The 24703-nt window shown below is 37.1% G+C and overlaps 1 protein-coding gene across 2 annotated transcripts in view; it reads left to right on the top strand.

Moving 5' to 3' along the window:
- The window catches only part of LOC148867315 (sequence-specific DNA binding transcription factor ATNDX), a 37880-nt gene that overhangs the window by 5686 nt on the left and 7491 nt on the right, over nucleotides 1-24703 (top strand). For both annotated transcript variants that reach the window (XM_088980171.1, XM_088980172.1), the window contains exons 4-18: nucleotides 4663-4788; nucleotides 4870-5025; nucleotides 8637-8720; nucleotides 8798-8923; nucleotides 9015-9239; nucleotides 10134-10265; nucleotides 10455-10550; nucleotides 10933-11094; nucleotides 11698-12013; nucleotides 12107-12232; nucleotides 12321-12390; nucleotides 16033-16096; nucleotides 16269-16343; nucleotides 16691-17239; nucleotides 17340-17374. In XM_088980171.1, coding sequence (XP_088836297.1) covers nucleotides 4663-4788; nucleotides 4870-5025; nucleotides 8637-8720; nucleotides 8798-8923; nucleotides 9015-9239; nucleotides 10134-10265; nucleotides 10455-10550; nucleotides 10933-11094; nucleotides 11698-12013; nucleotides 12107-12232; nucleotides 12321-12390; nucleotides 16033-16096; nucleotides 16269-16343; nucleotides 16691-17239; nucleotides 17340-17374 — 2342 coding nt within the window. The remainder of the gene's footprint in view (nucleotides 1-4662; nucleotides 4789-4869; nucleotides 5026-8636; nucleotides 8721-8797; nucleotides 8924-9014; nucleotides 9240-10133; nucleotides 10266-10454; nucleotides 10551-10932; nucleotides 11095-11697; nucleotides 12014-12106; nucleotides 12233-12320; nucleotides 12391-16032; nucleotides 16097-16268; nucleotides 16344-16690; nucleotides 17240-17339; nucleotides 17375-24703) is intronic.

Raw genomic sequence — 24703 nt, 5'->3', positions numbered from 1 at the left:
GTTTCATGTCCCACATTGCTCATGAATGGAAATCAAGGCAAAAGGATAGGTAAGCCAAGCTAAACCAAATTCAAGGATTAAATGAGGCCCATTCTTTTATTTTTTTTGCAATAGGCCCAAAGCCTAGCCAAGCCCAGCCTAGTTTGGGCTTGTGCAATGTTTTCTTCATGTATTATAAATCATTTTATTTAAAAATTTTCAAATAATTATTATTTTTCATCCAGCCTGGAAAACTTGTAAGACTGGCGTGGGGTCGTGTAGGTTCAGACCTGGGCTTGTAATTTAGGTCTGGGATGCGGATCAGGCTGGGCTTGGGCTTGGGCCTAGGGCCCAGCCTAGGGTGAAGCTAAATTTTATCATGAAAATCTAGCTTCTTACCTTCCCCATCTCGGTCCAACCCATGATCACCCCTATACTGGGGTGATCCTATAAAAATAAGCAACATACATGGAAATGATCATTCTGGGGAAAATAACAATGAAACTAACGTGGAACCAAAAGAAGAGCTAGAAGAATGAAAACAAGACAAAATGTAGAAAAAGCAAAACACAAAAATGGGTATTGGAAGCAAAAATCTACTCTTTGAGAGATACAGAGTAAAGGGGAAGATCACGCTGAAGATTAGGGAAATAAGAAGGGCCATGGTAATGCCGGTAGGTCTCAATGTGATTGAATGGTTCAAATTATTTGTGGAAGGTGCACTTCAGTCGGGTAAGGGAAAGAGTGGAAGAGTTCGAAAGAAGAAGATGAATGAAGGTACTTTGCAGAAAGAAGATGGAACAAAAAGGTGGTTTCTTGGCCCTGCATGAATATTTTGGGGAAGGTAAGAAGCAACTAGTCTGCTTTCCTGAAGGAAGAAATGGCTGAAGTTGTAAGGATATCAAAATATTGCTACAAGAGTTCCTGAATAGGATGATGGAAGGGACTGAGATAAAACAAAGCAATGGAGAAGTAGAAAAACTTAGCCCTAAGAAGATAGCAGAATCAGGTAAAAATATTATAGTGAATGGTTTGGGTATTGATAAGTTGGTTTATAGCATAGAGAAGGTAGATTGGGAAAAGAAATTGGTGGTTGAAGTAAAGAAGAAACTAGAAAACTGGAGGATTGTGGCAGATGATTTAATTAAAAATTTGAAGTTAACTACTTATCAAAAGAAACAAAAAAAAGTTGACCGGCCTTGTATTATTCACCCTTTTTGATTACTGTAAAGCAGTGCTAAACTTAATGGATGATGGATTAGATGTTAGTGCAATGAATTTCCAGCTGTGCACTGGAGCAGCTGTAGTAATGAGATGGTACCCTAGCTCAAACTTAAGACCTTTTTTGTGGAGGATGGTGTAACTATTCGGGTTGCTGGTCCATCTTTCCATCTATGGAAGGTGGAGGTTTTTGAATTGATTGCTTCCTTATGAAAGGCGTGCCTAGAAGGTGTCTTCCTGTTAGATCTCCAATCGGCAGCCATGAGTGTAAGTGGAGTAACGCCTGAAGAAATTCCAAGGAAGATAGAGGTTTTTGTAGATAATAGATTCTACTCGGCATGGCTATTGTCCTCCATTTAAGCTGCTTTGTGGAGGGATTCTAGGTAAGTGGAAGATGAAAAGCTAGAAGAAAACTACCTACGTGGGACAGAGATTGCCCTATTTGAAAATGATTGAAATTTATATGAAAATGGAAGGTTTGGGGAAGAGGAATGAAAAAAAGTTTGTTTAAAGATGAAATTTTTAGATGTGCAAGCAAAGACAAAAATTAGAGGGCAATAGGACCTATGCCAAAGCTTTAACAGAGGGACTAAATGCAAAGCCAGTTCCTCAATAGTCATGAAGAAGCTTGATTACTACAAATCGACTGAAGAGTGCTGACTCGAACCATGATTTGAGGACTAAATCGGAGAACCAAGTTGGGTGTGGGGTTAAGCCGATCAAGTAAACATCAAAATGGGCCTTTGACTGGACCTTAAGCTGGAGTTGAGGAATGGATTATCACCTAATTCAAATGCGCTGATGTTAGAGGAGAGGTCACGTGTTAACTTAAATTTGCATGTGACTAAAGCGCGGGCCAGTAAGTTAGGAGACCTTAAGCCATCTATATCTTTGTCCCAACTACAACTTTTTTCAAAGAAGACCTGCTCGATTGAGAATGCTACAACAAAGCTTGCTTGGAGACCGAGGTTGGTTTCCTACTCCACTTGCCTTGATCGTCCGAACCAAAGGTATGGTAGGAGATGAGATGAAGAAGATGATTAGTCTAACTCATAGTGGGTTAACTTTGAAGAGGAGAAAACCAATGAGGAAGAGTTTGGTAAGTCCAACATTGGCAGTATTGAGAATAGATGGGGAAGGCGATTCTTGGTGGAAGTGGATTCTGGAACAACATTCTTTTTTACAGTTCTTCATTGCCCCTAGCAGGCAATTCTTTGGAACCCTAGAAGAGTCTTGATCCGGAAGACTCACCTCCGGAGGAGGCAAGCTTCTCGACCAAAGGCAGAGTTAATCCTATCTCGAGTCCAAGACAGAGGCAGGGTGTCCGTAGCTTGGTTTTGATTTCTCCCCCCTCAGCAAGTAAATCTACAGACTTTTTTGGGTCTGATTTTCCTAAAAATTTCCTTGTGTTGGTATGGTGTGCCAAACTTCTTTATTTCTTGTTTGTGCTTTGCCTAATTCCCCCCTCCCCTTTACTTGTTGCTGTCCATCTTGCATGTTATTCTACTTGTCTAGAAGCTGCTATTTCCAGTGATTTGATGAAAGTAACAGAAGTCTTAGGGGACATTGAGACTCTAGAAGGCTTGGAGGAAGGGAAGAGAATTTTGGAGCTAATCTTGCAACTTTTTGAGCAGTTGGTGGAGGTGGAGTTAGACTTCAGGTGTGGAGAGGAAAAGGAGGGTGATATTCCAATTCCTCCTTCCAGGGAAAATGGTAGGTGATATTAGAGGGGAATTTACTGGAGCTAAAAAAATCAAAGAGAGAATAGAAACATGCGCCTGAAAAAAGAGTTAGTCTTGGACCAAGGAAAAACTCCTAACAAGGAGAGACACCAAAGAGGAGAAAAAAGAAGATGAGTGAGGTGGAGAGGCTTAGCTGTGAACTTTGAAGGGGATTATGAAAAAGGGTGCACAGGGAGGAAAGAAAGAAAACTGGGTTAATAAATGGTAGACCTCATGGGCATTGTTTTGAGTGTTCCCATGTAATCAGTTGGAATGTAAGGGGATTGGGGAGTTCAAGGAAAAGAGGGGGTAATTAGGGAAGTCTTCAGAAACGAAAACCAGATATTGTGTTAATCTGGGAATTGAAATTGACAGAATTGGATAGAAGGTGAGTGAGGAGTGTGTGGTCACCCAGAGGCCTAACTTGGACCTATGCACAATCTTGGGGGCTTCATGGGGAATAATTACAATTTGGAAAACTGAGGAGATGGAATGTACAGAAAAAACTAATTGATAACTTTACGGTTACAATTAAATTAAGGAGGAAAGAGGATGGACTAGTATGGGCCTTAACCAATGTCTATTGACCAAATTTGTATAGGGAAAGGGAAAAATTGTGGGAGGAGTTAGCAGCCATGAGTCTCTGGAATGGTCCTTGGTGTCTGGGGGGTGACTTTTAATGTCATCAGATTCATAAATGAAACAAACAGTCCCAATCATAGGGTTATCTCTAGCATGAGAAAGTTTTTATCTTTTTGTGGACTCCTTTGATTTGAGAGAGTTGCCAATGTTGCAAGCAAATTTCACTTGGTCCAATTTTCAAGATGAACTCCTGTGTTGTAAATTGGATAGATTCTTATTCTCTTAAGATTGGGAGAATGCTTGGTGGTGAGGATCCTTCCTAGACTTCACGAAGAAAACGTAAGAGGGGGACTGTGCATTTTTAGGTTTGAGAACATGTGGTTGCTTCATCCTGACTTTTTAAAGAAAGTGAAAGAATGGTGGGAAGAGGATCATTGGTTTTTAGATGGAAAGGGTACAGATTTTAATAAAAATTACAATATTTCAAAGCCAGGATTAAGGCTTGGAATAAAGAGGAGTTTGGAAGACTGGAAGAAACAAAGGGGTGGATTGCTAAAAGGATTCAAGAAATTGATGTAGGTGAAGCAGAAAGGAGACTGAGAGTAGGAGAGAGGGAAGAAACAAACTTGATGATTGGCTCCTTTTTGTACAAGGAGATGGAGTACAAAGTAGGGTAAAGGTCTTTCAACACTACATCCCAACCCCAAAAATCTTTCCAAAACAAAATTTTATTTCCATAAAATAGCTAAAAATTATAGCTGCACATATGGTATCTTAGTTTTAAATTGCAAAGCAAATAAAAAGTTGTAAAAGAAATGTACCTAAAGCACAGGCAAATTGGGGCAAACAGAGACTTATTAGGTCTGCTACTGATATGCTTCTTCCCTACCCTCCAATCAGTAAGCAAGTTATAGCATTCTGGCATTTTAGGTTGTTCAATAAAGTGTCTGTATTGATGGATTTTTTTAGTAGTTAATGTGTCGATTATTACTCTTGGTTGCTTCTTATATAAACTTTGAAGATTTCTTGGTTTAAAATAATTGCCTTTTCTCTAGACAAGATGGGTTTTTCTTTGATTCATTTATATTTTACCTGGCTTTATTTTCTCTTCTCTTTCTTGCGAATCTACATAAATACACTTTGCTATTTGTTTGGATAGGCCATTGACCTAAATTCAGCAGTTGAAGAGTTAAATGGACTTAGCTCTCAGGAGCTTAGTAAGCTGTTGAGGGACTCTGAAAATTTTACTCTGCATCGTCATACTGAAAAAGGATTATTGGTTCAGGTGACCCTTTTTTCTAGGATTTGTTACTTTTGATTCTTTTGTGCTTATTTAAATGGTAGCGTCACAAAATACTTGTTTCAGATTGATATGGAAAAACTTGCTTCATCTCTCCCTATGCACCTTCTTGCGGTTCTTCTTTCACGTGATCGAGGAGATATCTACTTGAGATACATGTTACAAGGTTTGCGGCTTTTACATTCCTTGTGTGACCTTGCTAGGCAGACCAGACTTGAACAGGTAAACTTTGCTGGATCCGGCAAAGCATCATTTCTTGCCAACTGGTATTTTTCTTTAAAAACTGAATATATGTGGTAGCAGAAGGGATCTATTTATGCTTTGCGACTGTTCTCTCTTCAGTCTTCTTGCCAATTATATTACTTTTTAATTGCTTAGCTGGTAAAAGTCTGTGAATATTCATGACGTAGTTTGGGAATCCAGCTTCACCCACTATCTTTTTGCCTGCCAGAAGAAAGAGGACCCAAGAAAAAAGTTAAAAAAAACTGGCTAGTAAGTAATGGAAAACATTTGCTGGTGAATGACCTATTGATATATACCTCTCAAAAGATAACCATATACATGGGTTTGGAGTGGGGCTTCAAGATAGCACTTTGTTTGATCCGCCCAGGAGATGTAACAAGAAAACCGCTGGATGTTCCCAAGTATCTGATATATATATATTACTTTGATGTCTGGAAACCATATGCTGCATGGTTATCCAATTATTTGGCGTAAGGAATCTTCTTGGTTGGACCCACTATGATGGCACCTGATTCATTTACTGTATAAGGCATTTATTGATCTTCCTACTTTTCCTTTGACACAAATATTTTCCATATGGGATCATGTCTATTTGGTTTCTTGAAGATGGAGATATTTGCTTGTGTTTGACATGGATATTTTAAGATGCTTTGAATCTAAGCTTTGGCATAATGTGGAGCCAAGTGTAAGTCTCTGGATAAAGGGACTGGCAAACTAATAATTTCTATTTAAGGTCTATCGTCTTTATCTCTTCATCTAAAGAGGCATCAAATCATGGATATCTTTACAGCTGGTGGACTAAGGATTTAAAAAGATTGGGAAGAAAAGTTGTTTTTAAACTTGAGTTGGAGAAAGCTTATTGTTATGCAGATTTGGGGGTTTTCGGATTTGGTACTTGAGAAGTCAGACTTCAAGGAGAGAAAAAACGGATTTTCTTTTTTGTTTGCTATTTAACTTTTCGGTAACTTCTTTATTTCATATGTGCACTCCCAATGACTTGTGACAGGGTCACCCATGTCACATTTTCTATTAATTTCTCTGTGGGATGCCTTAGTCATCTTGTGAGTTGAGATGCAGTTGTAATAATACAGGTTGTAGTTTAGAGTAGGAAGGAGGAAAATGTAGTGTTTCATTTTTAGTTTGGGAGGTTATAATTATCCTTTTTGAGGATTAGGGGGATGCCCCTGTGAAGAACTTCAACGATTTTATTAGGTTTATTTGGATGATTCTCAGGCTTAAAAATCAACTTAGATGTAAGCACTATTAAATGGACCAACCTTAGGGAGGGAGTTGAAGGTGAATTTATGATGGCAATGAGGTGTTAGATTTCACACTTGCTGCCCTAGTAACTTGATCTTCCCTTAGATGGAAATCCTAGATCTTTGGGGTTCTGGAACTGAGTGGTTTAGAGTTTTCTGGGAATCTTGTTGCCTTGATTCTCTAGGAAGATAACTAACCCTGCTAAAATCTGCCTTCTGTAATCTTCTCATCTATTTCTTCTCTATGATTGGGGCTCCTATGTAAGTCATCAAGATTATTGAGAAAATAATAACAGAATTCTTTCTGGTGTTTCCAGAAAGGACCATTTCATTAACTGGGATATTGTTTGGGTAATAAGATAAGAGGTTTAGAGATAGGAATAGAAAATTTTCAGGACAAGTGGAAGGCCCATTACACCTAAGGCGTCAAATCTAGCAAGCTTAATATATATAACTCGTTTGCAGATTTATTAACTTGAGAGAGAGTACACACATTATTTTATTTTATTTTATTTTTGACTTGGGGAGGATATCTTTTTACTTAAAACAAAAATGTTTCTGGGTTTCATTTTTTACCTCATTAGGGGCTGGGGGTGAGTAGCAATGAGCTGGCTCTTTATAGAGAAATAAAATAGAAAGCCACGTTGCTGTATTGTAACATACTTTGTACATCCTGCATACTAATATGTGAATAGGAATAGGCTCAATTGTCTGTCTATCCCCACGGCATTATGTGTCATAAGAAACCAACAACTTCTGGGTGCGCCATTTAAATCTGCTTCTCCTTTTGTATCCAAAAAAAGGAACTAACAACCTCTGAATTTAGGTCCAAAGCATGTATACTACAAACTTGAGAAGGATGCAAATCTAAATGTTGGGGATGATAATTAGTGGTGCCGAGAAAAAACAGCTGGCATATTAGGGAGAAACTGAGTTTATACAGACTGACAATGATGGCAAGTTGTTAAAAGTTTGTCATATTGTGGTTAGTTCAAAGACAGGTGAGGAGAGGAGAAAGTCATATGAGGTAATTACTGATGTTGGTGCTGCTGTTTTATCAAAATTGGCAGCAGCTCACCAGTCAATAAGTGAAAATTGAAGATTAATGTGCATTTGAAGTCATAGAAGTATTTTTGGTTGTGGAATAGGTGCAAGATTGTTCTGTTCCTCATGGGGGTTGGAAGATTCTAATAATAAAACTGAAAAGAAGATACCTTCAGTGCTTATGAATGCTAAGCAAACAAGCACAAAATATGTTATTTGGTGGTACAAGCAATCTTCTTCTTTCTTTCATGAAGCTGAAAGTGATTTAAAAGGCGTGCCTAGGCGCACAGGCGAGGCACATTTTAGGGTATGCGCCTCACCTAGGTCCTAGGCGCAGCCCTTTAAGAAGCAATTAAAACTATAAAATCATTATTTTTTGTGTGAAAACTAAGAATTTAAGACCTAATGTGGACTTGTTTGGGCTTGCCTCGAGGGGCGTAGCACAAAGGCGGCTCGTAATGCAATTGAGTGAAAAAAGAGATTAGAGGTTTTACATGTTTTGTTTAATATTTTTTTGATTTTTTTTTATTTTCTGACATTTTTTTTTATTTTTTAGCATTTTTCTTTTTGTATTTTTGTGCCTTGCTTCAAAAAGGTGCGCACCTTGCCTTGCACCTTGCGCCTCAGGCGCAAATTGACCCCTGTGCCTTGCGCTTTTAAAACACTGGCTGAAAGGATGTAAAGATGATGGATCTTGCAACTTGAATGTGATGACTAGATACTTTACAGAAGGTAGGGGTGTTTGTTTAAATTATGGCATTGATGCACGCAATGGTCTTGATATAAGTGACAAATTTTGGAATTTGTAAACATGACTAGTTTCGGAAACCAAGATGAGCAAGTCTTGTGGGCCAATAATTGCAAGGAGGATTTATAGTTAGAGGAATTAAAAATTTTGAAACATGGCTGAATCTCACTGATTTTTAATACCTTTTATTTTTTCTCATAAAATGAACATTCTGATCAAGGTTATTATGTAACGAAATGAATAGTTGAATGATATTTAAAGAACTTTTGGAATTAATTACTGCATCAGTAATTTGTGGTATTCATATAGATGGTTAAAGTTTATCAACTTATTTATCTGTTCTTACCCAAGTTCTGCTTCTTTTGGCGGTTGGTTGGAATTGGGTGTTTGCATTCTGTTGCCTTGTATCTCCTAGAGTTTCAGATGTTTTATAAGTTATTGATTATTGATTTAGCCTCTTTAGGAGTTTAAAGTAGAAATATTAACCATATTGAAAGAGGGTGTATCTATCTCCTTATTTGTTTTCCCCTTTTTGCCAGATTTTGCTTGATGACGTAAAAATAATGGAGCAGATACTGGATCTGGTATTTTATATGCTTATTGTTCTGGGTTCTTATGGAAAGGTGACCTTTTATCCTCTCTTTTAGGTTTTCCTATTTATCTCTCAATGGTTCTTATGTGACCTGGTTTTGTGTTTTAGGAGCATGCTACAAGTTTTGTATCTCTTTTGCATTCAGCATTGGTGGCTTGCAGTCTTCATCTATTGACTGGATCAATTTCGTCACAGTGGCAAGATGTTGTTCATGTTCTTCTTGCACATCCCAAGGTGCTTTTGATAATGTTCTATTCATGATATCTCATCTCTAGATTCCGACATAGTAACATTCGTGGCTAATCAGTGGACTTTTCCATGACAGGTTGATGTATTCATGGATGTAGCTTTTCATGCTGTTCGGGTAGACATTAGGTTTCTCCAGATCAAACTGTCAGCAATAGATCTTGATACTTTGTGCAGGAAATCCAGTCCTCTTCCTAGTGAACAAACAATGAAAAACCTCTGCCATCAATGCGAGGCTTCTTTGCAGTTTATTCAGTCCATGTGTCAACAAAAAATGTTTAGGGAGCGTCTACTTAAGCATAAGGTTTTCTAGATACTCCTTATGTTTTTAGAAAAGTCAATGATTAAATAACATTTAATTTAGCTTTTCTGCGTTGTTTTTTCAAAACAATTTATTAAGGGTGGAAGGCCTTATCAAAGTACCTCTAGACATAATATCCTTGTAGTCTTCACATGGTGTACCAGTTTCTGGTGCACATGCAGAAATCTGGATCCACCATTTGATGGATCTACCTTCAAAATCTTGTAATAGGCTATTAATATTTCTGGAGTGGACATTAAAGTCTTAAATACCAATTGGTTGCAAGGGAGGTAGAGGCTGAATTCAAATGAGTTAGAAGGAGTGTAAATGGGCTAGCTGATTATCTTGTTAAACAAGGGCTTCGAGGCAACAATTGTTTTGGGCTGCAATGTAAACTGGGACAGAGACAGAAATATGTAATAGTGTGGGAGCATTAATCCCATACACAAAGCTGTAAAACTTTATTTTAACCCTAATTTCAAATAAAACTCTCTTTTGCTGATAAAAAAAGTCTTAAATACCAATCTAAACAGCTCTGTGGATAAGGTCCTAGGACCACCATAGTAAATTATTGCGTATACAAGGAGAACAATCAAATGGTGGTTCTCATCCTCAGTAGTAGGATTTCACTGATTGATGTCCTTGTTCGTTGTGGACTACCTGGATGGGTCTTGGTAGAGAGATTAATTTATGTTTTAAGGTCTAGGAAGGAAAAAAAGTCTGTATTTTGAAGGGGTGGGAGGGTGTTGGTGCTTGGTGCTTGGGTTCTGAGTTTTTTTCCTCGTCTTGGGTGATGTCTTGTCGCCTCACTTGTAATTTTTCTTCTTTAGTAAAATTTTCTTTTTTTATTTATTACCAAAAAATTCCCCTGAAATATATCATTTGTTCTTATTACAGGAACTATGCAAAAATGGTGGTATTCTTTCACTAGCACAGGCAGTCTTAAAGTTAGATATTCCTCCATATCTTCAAGAGTCCTCTACGGTTGTGGCTGCTGTGTCTAGGATGAAGTCTAAAGTCTTGTCCATTGTAAGTCCAAAGATGTTGACGTGGACCATATTGTATCATGTTCCAATTTTTTTTAATTTTTATTTTCTGTAGTATAGTTACTTATACTTTAGAATTGATGCTGCTTATTAATTCTTGACATATTTGTCCTATTTGTGATATCTCTTGAGAAAACTTCATTGTTTGTCAACTGGATTTCTCTTTATGCAGTTGGTGCAGCTCTGTGAAACAGAAAGTATTTCTTACTTGGACGAGGTAGCAAGCTCTCCGAGGAGCATGCAATTGGCAAAGTCTGTTGCGTTAGAGGTTAGTTCTCAGAAGATGAGGTTGAAAGACTTCAATTAGAGAAAAAGGGTATAATCACCAGTGTGTATTAGGATGACCTACCAACGGCATACTGGTGCCCCTGCATCATGTGAGATGTGAAATCCATCTGATTTAATGCTTTGCACATTAAATCCATATAATACATATTTTGTCTCTGTTGTGTGATACAACAACTTAGATGGTTATTGCGATTTAAATAAAGGGACTGAATGGATACACCAGTTAATGTGAATAGGTTTTGATTTTTTTTTTGTAGATTGTCCATATTATCTGCTAATTGATTTTCTTTGATTTCCCTTTTGTCTATGATGAATGTTTTTAGTGCAAATTCCATGCTATTGATTTGAAGTTCATGGTGCAGGTTCTTGAGTTATTGAAAACTGTATTTGGAAGAGAACCCAAACAACTTGGTGATTGCTTAGACAACAGTTATCCAAGGGGTCTTGTGCTTCTAAACTCAATGCGATTAACTGATATCTTCTCTGATGATTCAAATTTTCGATCTTTCATTACACTTAACATTGTAAGATATTCACTGAAGCCTACTCCACTTGTTCTCTCCCTGTCTGTTTTTCTTTTACTTTGTCAGAGCTCACAAGATCTATGATGCATATTCCTTAAAAGAGGAGAATAAAACATTGAGAATGTATGGACGTGTCTAATCCGCAAAAGAAGAGATTTTTATCTTTGCAAGAAATTAAATATTTCATGATGAGAAATTGCTTTTTCTCTATATGTTTTATCACTTAAGATTGCAAACATATCATGTGATTTTTTTTTTGATCAATAACAGAAATTTCATTCACCGATTAAGGAAATAATACAACAGAGCGGAGCTGAAGTATCTTAACTCCCCACAACTGTCCATGTATACCCAAAATACAAAATCAGTTACAACTGCGCCCAAAAAATAGAATTCCTATTCACCCCTTGCCTAGCTAAGCCATCATGCGATTTTGATGATATGCTGATCTTAATATGTTGAAGAACTCTTTAAGTTTCAAATTATAAATGTTTCCACATCCATCAAAAGTTCCGATTGTTCATAGAAAAATTCCAGAAAACCGATTATCTGAGGTACTTCCTTGGATGAGATCTCTGACGTTTTTGTTCTCTCATCTTTCAGACACAAGTATTGGTTGAAATTTTTTCACTGCCTCCTGAAGAGTTTTGTTCTAGTTGGTGCTCTACTGATCTTCCATTGACAGAGGAAGATGCTGTTCTTGAGTATGATCCATTTGTGGCAGCTGGAGCTATTCTGGCTTTACCATCTACTACTTTTGGAACTTCTCTTTTGGCATCTGATCCATCTAACGAGACAATTAAAGAATGCCCCTTCATTCTCAACAACATACCTCAGGCTTCCTATGCACAACAGAGAACATCATTCTTGGTCAAAATAATTGCAAATCTCCATTGTTTTGTTCCCAATATCTGTGAAGGTCAAATCTTTACTCTGTAATTTATGGTGTGCCACCAAAATCTCTCTGTATTTGCTATTATTTTGTGACTTTTTAAACTCCCTGTTGTAACAGAGCAAGAAAGGAACCTATTCTTTAACAAATTTCTCGAGTGCTTGCAAACGGAGCTACCTAAAACATTGCCTGGTTTCTTGTTAACACATGACACCCAGAAAGCTGCTACAGTTTGTGAGAACTTGTGTTAGTATTTCTTTCTGATGGTTATTTCAATTGGATACTCATTTTTTTATTGAATTGTGCATTCTCAAACGTTTACCTGTATGTGCAGGTTCCTTGTTGGCTCATGCAAAATCCTTAATTCCTAATTTATTGAATGAAGAGGATGTTCAACTGTTGAGGTAATATAATCCTGAGTTCTTTTTCTAGAAGTTTCTATCCTGTGATTTAAAAGGCACGCCTAGGCACACAGGTGAGGCCCATTTTAGGGTAGGCGCCTTGCCTAGGTCCTAGATGCAGCACTTTCAAAAGGCGCACGCTTGGTGTGTCTAGGTGTGCACCTGATGCGCCTTGTGCCTTGGCCCAGGTGTGTGTCTTTTGAAAATCGTATGCTTTTTTGCTTTTATTTTTGAACCTAGTGGCCTCTGCCCCCAGACACTCCACTCTGGTTCACTTGCTTCACTCGCTCACCGAAGCTCCGAGAACCCCCTATTTGCTAATGTTGTTCATTCATTCATCTTGATAAAATATCTTCTTAAAAGGCAAATAAAGTTATAAAATCATTATTTTTGTGTGAGAAATGAGAATTAAGAATTTAAGACCCTACCGTGGACTTGTTTGGGTTTGCCTCAAGGGGCGTGGCACAAAGGCGACTTGTAGAATTAGGAATGTAATATGTTTTACATCACATTAGCTACTTGAAGTAATGCAATTGAAGAAAAAAAGAGATTGTGGGCTTTACATGCTTCAAAATGTTTTATATGTTTGATTTGTTTTTAAAATTTCATTTGAATATGCTTTACATGTTATGTTTATGTATTTTAATTTTAGATAATAGGTTTTTTAAAACCATTAATTTTAAAAATTAAGTTTATATTTCTTTTTAATATTATGTTTAATATTTTTAAAATTTTCGCATTTTTTGAATTTTCTGACATTTTTTTTAATTTTTAGCACTTTTTTTTTGTATTTTTGTGCCTTGCTTCAAAAAGGCGTGCGCCTCACCTTGCGCCTCTTGCCTTGGGCACAAATTGGCCCTTGCGCTTTTAAATCCTATGTCGTGCTAAGCATTGAAATAGATACTGAAACCGCCCCTTCTAGAAGTTGCTTGATAACAGCTGAAATGGCTGATTCGGCTTCAGGGGTTTGGTGCTACAGGGATCTCTTAAAGAAAGCCAAGTGGTTAACAAGAAACATGTGCATTAGTTACTCTGGGTGGGAAGGTTGGCAAATGCTTTGGCTGATTGCCTTGCTAAACAAGGGGTTAATTGGGAAAATTTGTACTGGGCTGCACTGTAATCTTTTCTCCTTCGTTTCTCTTTTGGGATGCTTGTAACAAGGGGTTAATCTGTAATTTCTTTCAAGGGGAGGTTGCACCTCGTGCCTCTCCTTGGGATGCTTGTAACAGTTTTCTCATCTTGTTAATGAAATCACCATTCAATTATCAAAAAAAAAAAGCTAAAGTGGCTAAACGGAAAAGCTTATTGCATTGTCTTGTAGTAAGTTTCAAACGATCCCTTGGACTGATATGTGGGTATCATTAAACAGAACTTTGAATTGGCTGGCATGATTTAAACTTAGGGTTATCATTTAGAGGCTACAAATCTGTGCATGGGGTTCCGTTATCAACCAACTACGTTATACATCGTCCTAGAAAGAGACTCACATGCTGGGATGAATGGCAATCTTTTTTTTTTTTCCAATAAGAAAATTACCTGTAACATCTTATAAAAGGGAGTTGAAAGTCCAGGCTTTTAAAATGTTAAAGAACATCTAGGTATGGTTTGATCAGAAACAAGGGAAATTTATTAAAATGATGAATAACATGCAGATACAAATTAAGAAACTATGAGTACAAGAGAACTAAGGTACTAGCATAAAGTTACTACTGTGCCCCAACTTCTCTCAGTTTTTTTCCCCAATTATGTTATTTATGGAAATTGTTCTGGGCTTGCTTCTGCTGCTTGAATAATGAATATTGATTAAAGGTCTATTATTATTATTATTTTTTATCAGCGTTAGAAGGCCTATTGTTTGGACTTTTTTATATCACCTTAGTTACTTTACCAATAAAGTGATCTTTTACTTTTGTATTTCCTTCATCCCCTTCACCGTTCAAACCATAACGGGTACTGCAGGTGAAACTGTCTCCTTCAATTGATCCTTGGGTTGTTGGCTCAGCAATCTTATTTGCATTGGCTACACAATCTTATTTCCTTCATCCCCTTATCAGTCATCTGTATTTTAAGTTCCCACATCATTGTTTCTAACCCACTCACCACTACTTTAGAATCACCGTCCACCATATGTGGTTGAGGTTCTAACTGAGCATAAGTTCTTGTAGAACCGCTAAAAGTTCTGTCCTAGACTCCTAGTGGAAATCACCATATCTAGCAGGGGCTGAGAAGAATGCCATTAAATTTCCATCATGTTTTCTAACTAAACCTCCAATCCTGGAGGTCCTAGGATTCCATAAGCTGCAGCCATCAAAGTTAAACTTGATCTTAGGTTGAATAGAAGGCGACCGTTGGACCAGTATTCTTGTCCTAGATGTAGAGGATGTAGCATGCTTGTTAATTTCTGATAATATCATCTTTATGAAGTTTGCAAAGAAATACATAGTCTTTACTCTTCACCCAATTTACCACCCTCATCTTAATGGTTTTCATTGATTACATATGAATAAGCTTCTCAACTCCACTTGGTGGTTCCACCTACAGCCAAAAATAGAAAAAATGCCCCAACTACTAGAGATGTATCAGTTAGGCCTTTTCTTTTGAAGCTGATCACAGGTGTTCTCATGTACTACCTCCCAACAAAAATCCCTAACCTTGGGTGATATTGGGCCCCACCACACAGCAGGGGAAATCAGACTTCAAAGGTGAATCCAATTAGAGGGACTTAAAAAAGGAAGCATAAGAAAAGAGATCTGATATACTGGCATTCTGGATTCTACAATCATTAAGAGAGGAAACCAAAGAGAGCCATGCAAAGACCCAATGAGAGAAGAGAGTTGATAATTTGTTTTCCCAAGTTCCTCCTAAAATGCAATTCCTGGAATACCATGGGTAGATATAGAGAGATAGAAACCAAAGCATCTTTATTGGAGGACAAAGAGAAAAGACAATTAAATCTATCTTTGAAAGGTAGCTCCCCCCCAACAGGTCAGCCCAAAACCTTGCTTTATCCTCAGTAAGAACCTCATAGAGAATAAACTGAAGGAACAGGTGCGAAATTGAAAAACTGCCTTCCAAAGTGAGGCATGAGTAGTTTTTTTTTTTTTTCCTGCCAAGCCTCATTCCATCCATTAGCAGAGATACCATGAATGCTCTTTATCAGAACATGCCATAACCTGTCTGATTCTACCTGGAATCTCCACAACCACTTAACTAACAAAGCTTACCAATGACAACTTTCTTAATTCTTGGTCCCTATTTCCCTCCTACACACTGTCTCCCATTTAATTAAATTATTTCTCTTTGTTGGCCCTGGCTCCCAAAGAAAGGCCCTCGTGATCTTCTCTAATATCTTCGGAATAAGAATTGGGATAGTGAACTGAGAGAAAATAAATAGGCAAATTGGTTAGGGTGGAGTTGATTAAGGTAATACTAACCGCCAAAGAGATGTAATTTTCTTCCAATTTGTCAACTGTTTTGAGAATCTGTCCACAATAGGATTCCGGAGAAAGACCCTCATGATCTTCTCTATGATTTACATTTCTCTCTCTTGTGTGCATCTCCTTTGAGATTTGGTTGGGTTTAACAGCAACAACTGTTTCTTTTGGGGAAATCTTGATATTTGTTCTTCAAATTTTTTTGATACAGTTTCTTTTATAAGCAACTACAGTCTCTGATTACTTCTGCACAAGTAGAAGCTAAACCAGTTCAGGTAAAACCTTAACATCCTTTTGCTTGATAATGCAAATTCATATTTTGTTTATCTTTACAGGTCTTATTATGTTGTTTTGATAATGTATTCCTTGGCAACTTTGGAAGAATTTGACTTTTCTTTATCTTCTGGATGAAACCTAGCCAACTCACTGTATTCAAGTTGTGTGCAGGGGCAAGTCCAGGAAAATAAATTTGGGGATTTGCTGCACAAGTTTTCTAACTATAGGTTAAATGAGCACCATCAGGTGAATACCGAAACCTTGTTTTATCTTTTCTTTCTTCACAACCATTCAGAATCTCACATTATGACCATTATCTGAAGTCAGATTTATGGTTTTCAGTCAAACTAGGGTTACTCAAAGTTTGAACCAAGGTTGTACAACTTGTGACATGAGCAAGACCTGGTGTTTAGTCTGTGACAACTGACAAGACATTGTCTTTTTCAAAAAAAAAAAAAAAAACTAACTAATTGCTTCTAATAAATTTGTGAAGTGATGACCTACTGAGCCATGGGTTGACCCAGGGTCACCTATATTATGGTCCATTTTTTTGTTCTTAATACAGTAATCTGAGAAGGGTTGATTGCCAATAGGAGGTTCAAGGCATAGGGGCAGCAAGAAAATTAGATCCAAAGATCCGGGAAGTAGCTCCAGACTTGAATGATAAAAGTGGAAGGCACAAAGATGACATCTCTGATAATTCAACTTTTGAAGATCTGTACAAGTTTGGTATGACTGGCAAAGGCACAGATCCACCTGATGATGTAATGGACCCAGATGGAAGGAGGAAAGACAAAAATGGAATTGGTAAGAGTGCATCTGAATCTTTCAGAGAGACTGACAAAGATCTTCGGACTGTTGAACCAAGTAGCTCTGATGGGAAAAATTCCTTTGATCAAATGATGGACAATGATGACTTCCCAAAATTGGCCGAGCATGCTAAAGAAAGTGCATTTATGGGATCCCAGGATAATGAAAAGACTGAAACCATGCAGTTTGAAGAAAAGCAAAGGAGAAAAAGGAAGAGAAACATCATGAATGATACACAGATTACCTTAATTGAGCGGGCCCTTTTGGATGAGCCTGAAATGCAACGCAATGCCACCTTGTTACAGTCATGGGCTGATAAATTAAGTGTTCATGTGAGTAAAATGTATATATTACTTTATGTTTTTGTACAAAATAATTTGGTTCTTCTAACAGGAGATCTTTTTTTTTTTTTTTTTTTTTAATTTTTTGCAGGGGTCTGAGCTTACATCGTCCCAGCTTAAAAATTGGTAGGAAGTTTATTCCTCTCATTTTAGCAGTCTTAATTTTAATTTTAATTTTTTTATTATTTTTTAGTTAACATCTTTTATATATCATCATCTATAAAAGGGTCATTAACCAAATTTATTAAAAAAAGGGTCATTAATCAATGTGGTCCCAGCTATCTGGGGTCTTGGGAAGGGTGGACTGGATGTGGGCCTAACCTTTGGCATACTTTACACAAAGTTGCTGCTCTCAGACTCACCCAAATTCTCATGCTTGCCATCCTGAGATTTTACCATTGCATAAAGCATTATTTCTGAAATTTACAATTGCTTTCTTCCAATTTTGGATGAGGATTGAATTGCTAGTTTGTTAGGGTATGATGCCATTATGTATTTTTCTTGTAGGCATTTCTTTCTGAGACACTTGTTTCTTGGTAGAATTTCAAGAGGCTTCCTTCCCTTATAATTACCTGTGGTATTTTTTTTTTGTAATTGGTATACATGACTATATCAAATGCTATGACTTTATATAATGGGTGTACAGCAGACAGAATATAGAGCAGGAGAAAAGGATGGAGGGAGAGAGGGGGGGGGGCATAACAGCACAACATATCCCAGTAGCGTCCAGGTGTAGCAGCTCATGCACAGCAAAGACCACATTCTGTTAGAATGGGTTGATTAAATTAAATTTTGACAGGTGTGCCTTGGGTAACCTGGGGCCAAGGGTTAAAGTGTCGGTATCAGGTATCGTATCGAACCACTTGGATACGGATATGGATACGCTTTGGAAACGCATGGGGTACGGTAAAAAAAAATGGAAATGCTTGGATGCACTAGGAAATGTATATAAATTCCACAAATATATTAATAACATTATATTTAAGGTCAAAATAACCATAATTAATGTATAAATACATAAGAATTGCATATTCTAATGGTATATGTGAAGAAATATATTACAATTGATATAGCGGGATACATAGAAATCATACAATTTTATTGATAATGTATCAGTCAAGAGTGCTAGAACATATTATATTTCTTTTTACAAATTAGTACATGCACAATGTTATTATTATATTATTTTCTATTGAAGTTCAAGGCACAAAACATATGCAACTATTATATCTGAATTATTATATCAATTATTTACTATTTTCCTATTTTTAGTTTTTAACATTAACAGAAAAGTCAAATAAAATAATTATCAAATGTTTGGTAAACAAATTTATTATAATTTTAACTTAAAATATTTCAAATATATTAAAATTTCTAAGATACATGTCATACACAAATTGATAAATTTTAATTAATAACATAATTATTTCATTAATAGTACTTTTATTTATATAAATTTTATTACATAAAATAATCATTTTCTGTTATGAAAGTAGATTAGCCAAATCGATAAATTCAATTTATATTCTATTCTCAAATATTTGGTAAATAATATTTTTATTTTTGTAAATAATAAATATGTTGTTATTTAATGCAAATTAAAATATTAATTAATAATTTATAAAAATTTTAAGATACACATCATGTTCAAATTTATAAATTGTAACTATTAAGTTAATTATTCTATTATTAATATTTTTATTTGTATAAAGCTTTTGACATTAAAACCACTTTTTGATATAAATGTGGACTTATAAATTTATTTCATTAGTTTACAAAATAATAAATTTGAATTTTATTTTTTCATCTTTAATTGAAGTTGTTGAATATAAATATATATTATTTATTTGGATTACATTTACACATGTAGATAAAATTTATTTTATTTCATGGATTATCACATAATGAAGGTTGGCCTAGTGGCTTAAAGCTCGTGTTTAAAGTGCATGTGCTAGAAAGTCTAGGGATCGAATCACTCCACTGCACATTTTTTAAACAACAGAAGTGGAAACGTGGTCAGTATCGTATCGACGCGTATTGGCCGATACGACATGATATGGGCTGACCCAATACGCACGATTCAGGAGATATAGGTTTAGTTGCAGTGTTTCCCGTATGCCCCGTACCCGATACCGATACGATACGCCCCGTATTGGGCATATTGTGTCGATATTTAAATCCTTGCTTGGGGCCCAACTTGGGTTTGGGTGGGAGGAGTTTTCAGAATCTACTATGATGATATTCAACTTAGGTTTTCAGGCTCTATTGATGAAGGAATTTCTTGAGGGAACTATTGGCTCTGCTACAAGGCTTGGATCTGTTCATTCTTAAGGTGGTCTTGTTTGGAAACTGAAGGGGATTCTGGGTGGTAATTGAGTGAATGACCTCAAATGCTTCTGGCCTCTTCAAGAAGGCCTTGTCCTTGTACACCTCATTCAGATGGACACCCAGAAGGGCTAATTCCTTAGCTTTGGGTGCTGTAAGTTTTTTTGTTTGTTTTTGGTTTGTTCAAGTTAAGCATAGTGATGTCTTTTAGATTGTTCTAATCAGTAGGGTTAGCCTTTTTGCTTTAAGTTCAATAAAATTACCTGTGACTGATTCATCAAAAAAAAAAAAAAAACCTGTGACTGTGAATGTTACTGAACCAGAAAAGCAGTTAGATAAAACATATCCTAGTAGCATCAATTATCTACAAACTGCTATTCTGTTCCTTCTTCATACCATGGATTCTTAATTTCTCTCCTGCATTTTACAGAACTTCCCTTGGTGTGTCAATCTGACTTAAATCTTCAATAACCTAACCGCAGAATTCTTCTGTCCAATCACGGGAAGATTCTCACACGCAGATAATGCATTCTTACTTCTTCACTAGCTTTTTTCAGCTTCAAGCACTAGAAAGTATGCTGATTGAAGCGTTCACTGGTGAACGCAAGAAATAATGCCACTAGTTTCTTCCCTAGTGATATGTTAATTGTTAATATGATGCCCCAAAAAATGAGTGTTTCTGCAAAGAAATGGGTCTCAGTGAAGGAAATGGGAAAGATAGGAGATCGCTTGGAGTTTCTGAATTGATGCTTAGTGGGTAGTTTTGTGCATGCGGATCCAGACATTACAGATGTATTGAAATGGGTGATCAATGAGTGGAGGGGTTGGAAGCTTCATTGTTTTTCTTCAGTTTCAAGTGGCAGGAAGACATGGAAATAGCCCTAGCGAGAGATAAATCAAGGAAAAAGGGGCTCCAGAAGTTTTCTTCAGTTGGTGGTTACCTGATCTTGGAAAGAACTTTGAAAACACGAGTTTTTTTTTTTTTTTGGGTCAATGTTTATGGAATCCCTCCACACCTGGGCAGTGATTTAAAAGGCGCGCCTCAGGCACGCCTAGTCGCATAGGCGAGGCGCATTTTAGGGTATGCGCCTCACCCAGGTCCTAGGTGAACCCTTTCAAAAGGTGCATGCCTGATGTGCCTTGCGCCTCAGCCCAGGCTTGCGGCTTTTTAAAATTCTGCGCTTTTTGCTTTTTTTTTTGAGCCCAACGGTTGGGTCCAGACCCTTGCCCCCTATTTGCTAGTGTTGTTCATTCATTCATTCCAATAAAATATATTCTTAAAAGGCAATCAAAGTTATAAAATCATTATTTTTTTATGTAGAAATAAGAATTTAAGACCCTAACATGGACTTGATCAGGCTTGCCTTGAGGGGTGTGGTACAAAGGTGACTCATAAAATCAAGAATGCAATATGTTTTTCATCACATTATAGCTACTTGAAATAATGCAATTGAGGAAAAAAAGAGATTGTGGGTTTTGCATTCTTGAAAACGCTTTATATGTTTGCTTTATTTTTAAATTTTCATTTGAATATTATATGTTATGTTTATGTATTTTAATTTTAGATAGTAGGTTTTTTAAAACATTTATTTTAAAATTTAGGTTTATATTTTTAGATAATAGGTTTTTGGCATTTTTTGAAATTTCTGACTTTTTTTTTTATTTTTTAGCATTTTTTTGTGTGATTTTGTGCCTTGCTTCAAAAAGGTGCACGCCTCGCCTTGTGCCTTGTGTCTCAGGCATAAATTGGCCCTTGTGCTTTTTTTTTTTGGTTTTTTTGCGCCTTGTGCTTTTAAATCTCTGCACCTGGGATTTGGAAGTTTTTAGGACAATCAGAAATACCATTGGAAAGTTAAAACCTTTTGATTTTAGGAACAGAACGTGGGAGAACATTCAGTTTGCAAGAATCTTGGTCGAGATGGAGGGCGTGAAGTCAATCCCAACCTGTTTGATTAGGAGAATTGTTGCAAAGGGAAATCCTCCTTTTTGGCTAAGAGATCGAAGGGTGGCCAGGGAGGCGTTAAAAGGAAGCAGATTGGAGTTTAGGGTTGATGCTCGTTACATGCCGGAGAATGGCGAGTTGCAACGGAGAGCTACAGTCGAAGATGAGGGGTTGGGGGCCTTGGGGGCTTGTTGTGTAAATTTAAAAACTTTTAGGCCCTATTACCGAAAAGGAAAAAAGTTTTAAATGAGGGGTCTTTTAAGTTCAAAATTGAGTATTTTTAGGGTTGACCTGGCTCAAAAGCCACTCGGAGTGGATTCTATTTCTTTTTATGAGATTAAGGCCTCGGACAAAAATTCAGAAAGCTCAAATTTGGATAAAGGTTTGAGACGTGCAGAAGATCACAAATGTTTTTTAGAAGGGGAGAATACAGGTGCTATCTTAAGAAGTATCTTTATGCTGGTGGTGGTTGTGTGGAAAAGGAAAATGCTCCATCTCATCAGAAGTGTTGCGGCTTGACGTCTTTGGAGAGGAACCCTGATAGTCCAAGTTGCATCAAAATCAAGGATGTAGAGCTCATCCTGTTTCAACCAAGGGAGCCTAAAGGAAATATTGTCCTGAGATTTGGGGCAAAAAAGGAGTTGATTGATGGTATACTGTTAACGTCGAGTTGTCATGGAAAATAAAGTTTCTGGTTCAGAGGTTTGTGATCTTGATCCTTTTTTATTTTCAGAGTTTGACCAAAAGAAAGATGAAGTTGGTGAAGGCATGGGGGTTCTGGATCCCACTTCTAGCCCTAGTGTGGGATTGGCCTAGAGTTTAGTGGAGCCGAACATTCCTCTGTTTAGCGTGGCTATGGAAAACTCTTCAAGCTTGGAAAGGATAGAGGAAATTTTGGAAGAGTGACTCCACCCTGTTATGATTGGCCCTGAATCTGTAGAAGAAATTCGAGAGGAAAAAATGGTTTTTGCTGGTTGGTTCTGATTCTAAGGTTTATATAAGGAAGTGACCTTATCGAACAAGAGTACAAGACCTTTATCAGAAGAAGAAAAAACACAGGAAGGTGATGGCTCTTCTAATGAATATGAGAGGTTAATGAGGCAACTAAGGAGGTTTATTTGGATGGAACACACTATATCGACAAGACTATTGACAAACAAAGTGGTTGATAAGGAGTGGAGGTAGGTAAAGCCCTGGGTTTGCTTGTGTTGGGTCATTAGGAAGATGTTTAAAGAGCTAGAGGAATGGCACAAGGTGCCTGTAAGGGAGAATGCTGGACATCTTCAAGCACATCTACCTTTGACTGATGAAAGTTGTTTTGACTTGAGTACAATTAGACCAGAAGAAGCTGATAGTAAAAGAACTACAGCATTGGTTGATGCTCAGTTTTTTGAGAGGAACACAATCTTGGAGCTGGAAAGGATTATTGAGAATTCTTCTTTCTCAATGCGGTCCAGGAAGATTGTTGCAGCAAATAGAACGCTTAAAAAACAAAGAAAACATAGAAATATTTTGGTTTCAAAGGTTTCGCTAGACTAAAAGGGATTCTCTTTGGGATTGGGCCAAATAAGAAGTTTCTGAAGATCAAGAGAACCATAGGAAGATATTAGTTTTTAGTGGTTCAAAGGTTGTAGCTTCTGAGATGGTTGTGGTCTTGGTTTTTGTTTTCCCCGAGTTTAGATATATGCTGTTGAGGTTTTTGAAGTGGTTCTTGTCTTTGTTGTTTGAGTTTATTGTTGTCTTTGGGCTGTTTTGGGATCCTTTGCTGTTGTGGGGCTTTTGTATTGTGGTGATTATGTGGGTTCTGGTAGGCTAGGCTGGCTTGGTAATTTTTTTCCTTTTAATAAATTTTATTTTATTACCACAAAAATCATGGCTGAGATAATGCACTTGTGTTTGGCCAAAGATGCACTTTGATGCTTTAACAAGCAAATGGTGGGCCCTCAAAAATATGTAGAGTAAGCTCGAGATGTATGAGATGATGAGATTTCCTATCTCTATTGTAAACAAATATGTTGTCAAAGAACACCAAAAATTAATTTGGTGTCTAGGATTGAGTAGTTAGATTCCAAAGAAGCCCAAAGGATGATGAATGAACAAGAAAGGACTTTGAGAAGAAATTTAAAGAAGGATTTGGAAGAGGTTCTTCCGAGAGAGGAAATTTCCTGGAGGCAAAATCCAAGACATAAATGGATTAAGGAAGGGAATGGAAATACAAAATTTTTCCATGTGTTGGTTGATGGGAGGAGAAGAAAAAATTTTGTGGCTAAGTTAGAGGTGAATGGGGAGGAAGTCACAAATCAAGATGAGATAACAAGAATGTTTGTGGATCATTTCAAATCAATCTATAGGAAACCACTGAATAATAGGCCAACTTTGGAATATTTGGAGTGGACTAGGTTATCTGAAGAACAAGTAAACTGGTTAAAGAGGGATTTCAGTGAAGAAGAGATCAGATGGGGGAAATTTTCAATGGATAGATCCAAAGCACCTGGTCCAGATGGCTTCACAATGGCTTTTTATCAGAACTGTTGGGATGCAGTTAAAGAAGATATTATCAGGGTGTTTTAGGAGTTTACGGATAAGAAAAAGGTAAGCCCTGGAGTTGATGCCACTTTCTTAGCCCTAGTCCCAAAGAAGATAGATGCAAAGGACCCTAAGGAGTACAGGCTGATTAGTCTGGTAACAAGCATCTGTAAAATCCTGGCCAAAGTGTTGTCTTTAAGAATTCGAGTAGTACTACCCTCCATCATTAGTCAAGCACAAGGTGCTTTCGTGCAAGGAAGGAAAATAACAAATCAGATCCTAATAGCAGATGAGTGTGTGGAGGACATGAGAAAGTCGGGGAATCAAGGTTTTGTATATAAGTTAGACTGAGAGAAGGCTTATGATCTTGTGGATTAGAGTTTTTTACTAAAGGTCCTTAGGTGTTGTGGTTTTGGAGATAGATGGTGCAACTAGGTAAAGGGTTGTATTAGCTCCTATCATTACCCAGTCTTGGTGAATGGTATGGTCAAATTTTTTCCCAGCTTGTAGAGGCCTTAGACAAGGTGACCCACTCTCCCCATTTCTTTTCACCTTAGTTGCAAATGTCTTCAGTAGATTAATCACTAAGGCAGATGGGGAAGAGGAAGTGAGTGGTTGGAGGATAGGAGGAACAATATCCGGGTAACCCACCTACAGTTTGC

Source organism: Nelumbo lutea, chromosome 3 (genome assembly GCF_056320005.1).
Source record: "Nelumbo lutea isolate HS-2025 chromosome 3, American lotus-T2T, whole genome shotgun sequence".
NCBI classification, from domain to species: domain Eukaryota; kingdom Viridiplantae; phylum Streptophyta; class Magnoliopsida; order Proteales; family Nelumbonaceae; genus Nelumbo; species Nelumbo lutea.
The sequence above is the reverse complement of the archived record's forward strand: the minus strand, read 5'-3'. Positions and strand labels throughout refer to the sequence as shown.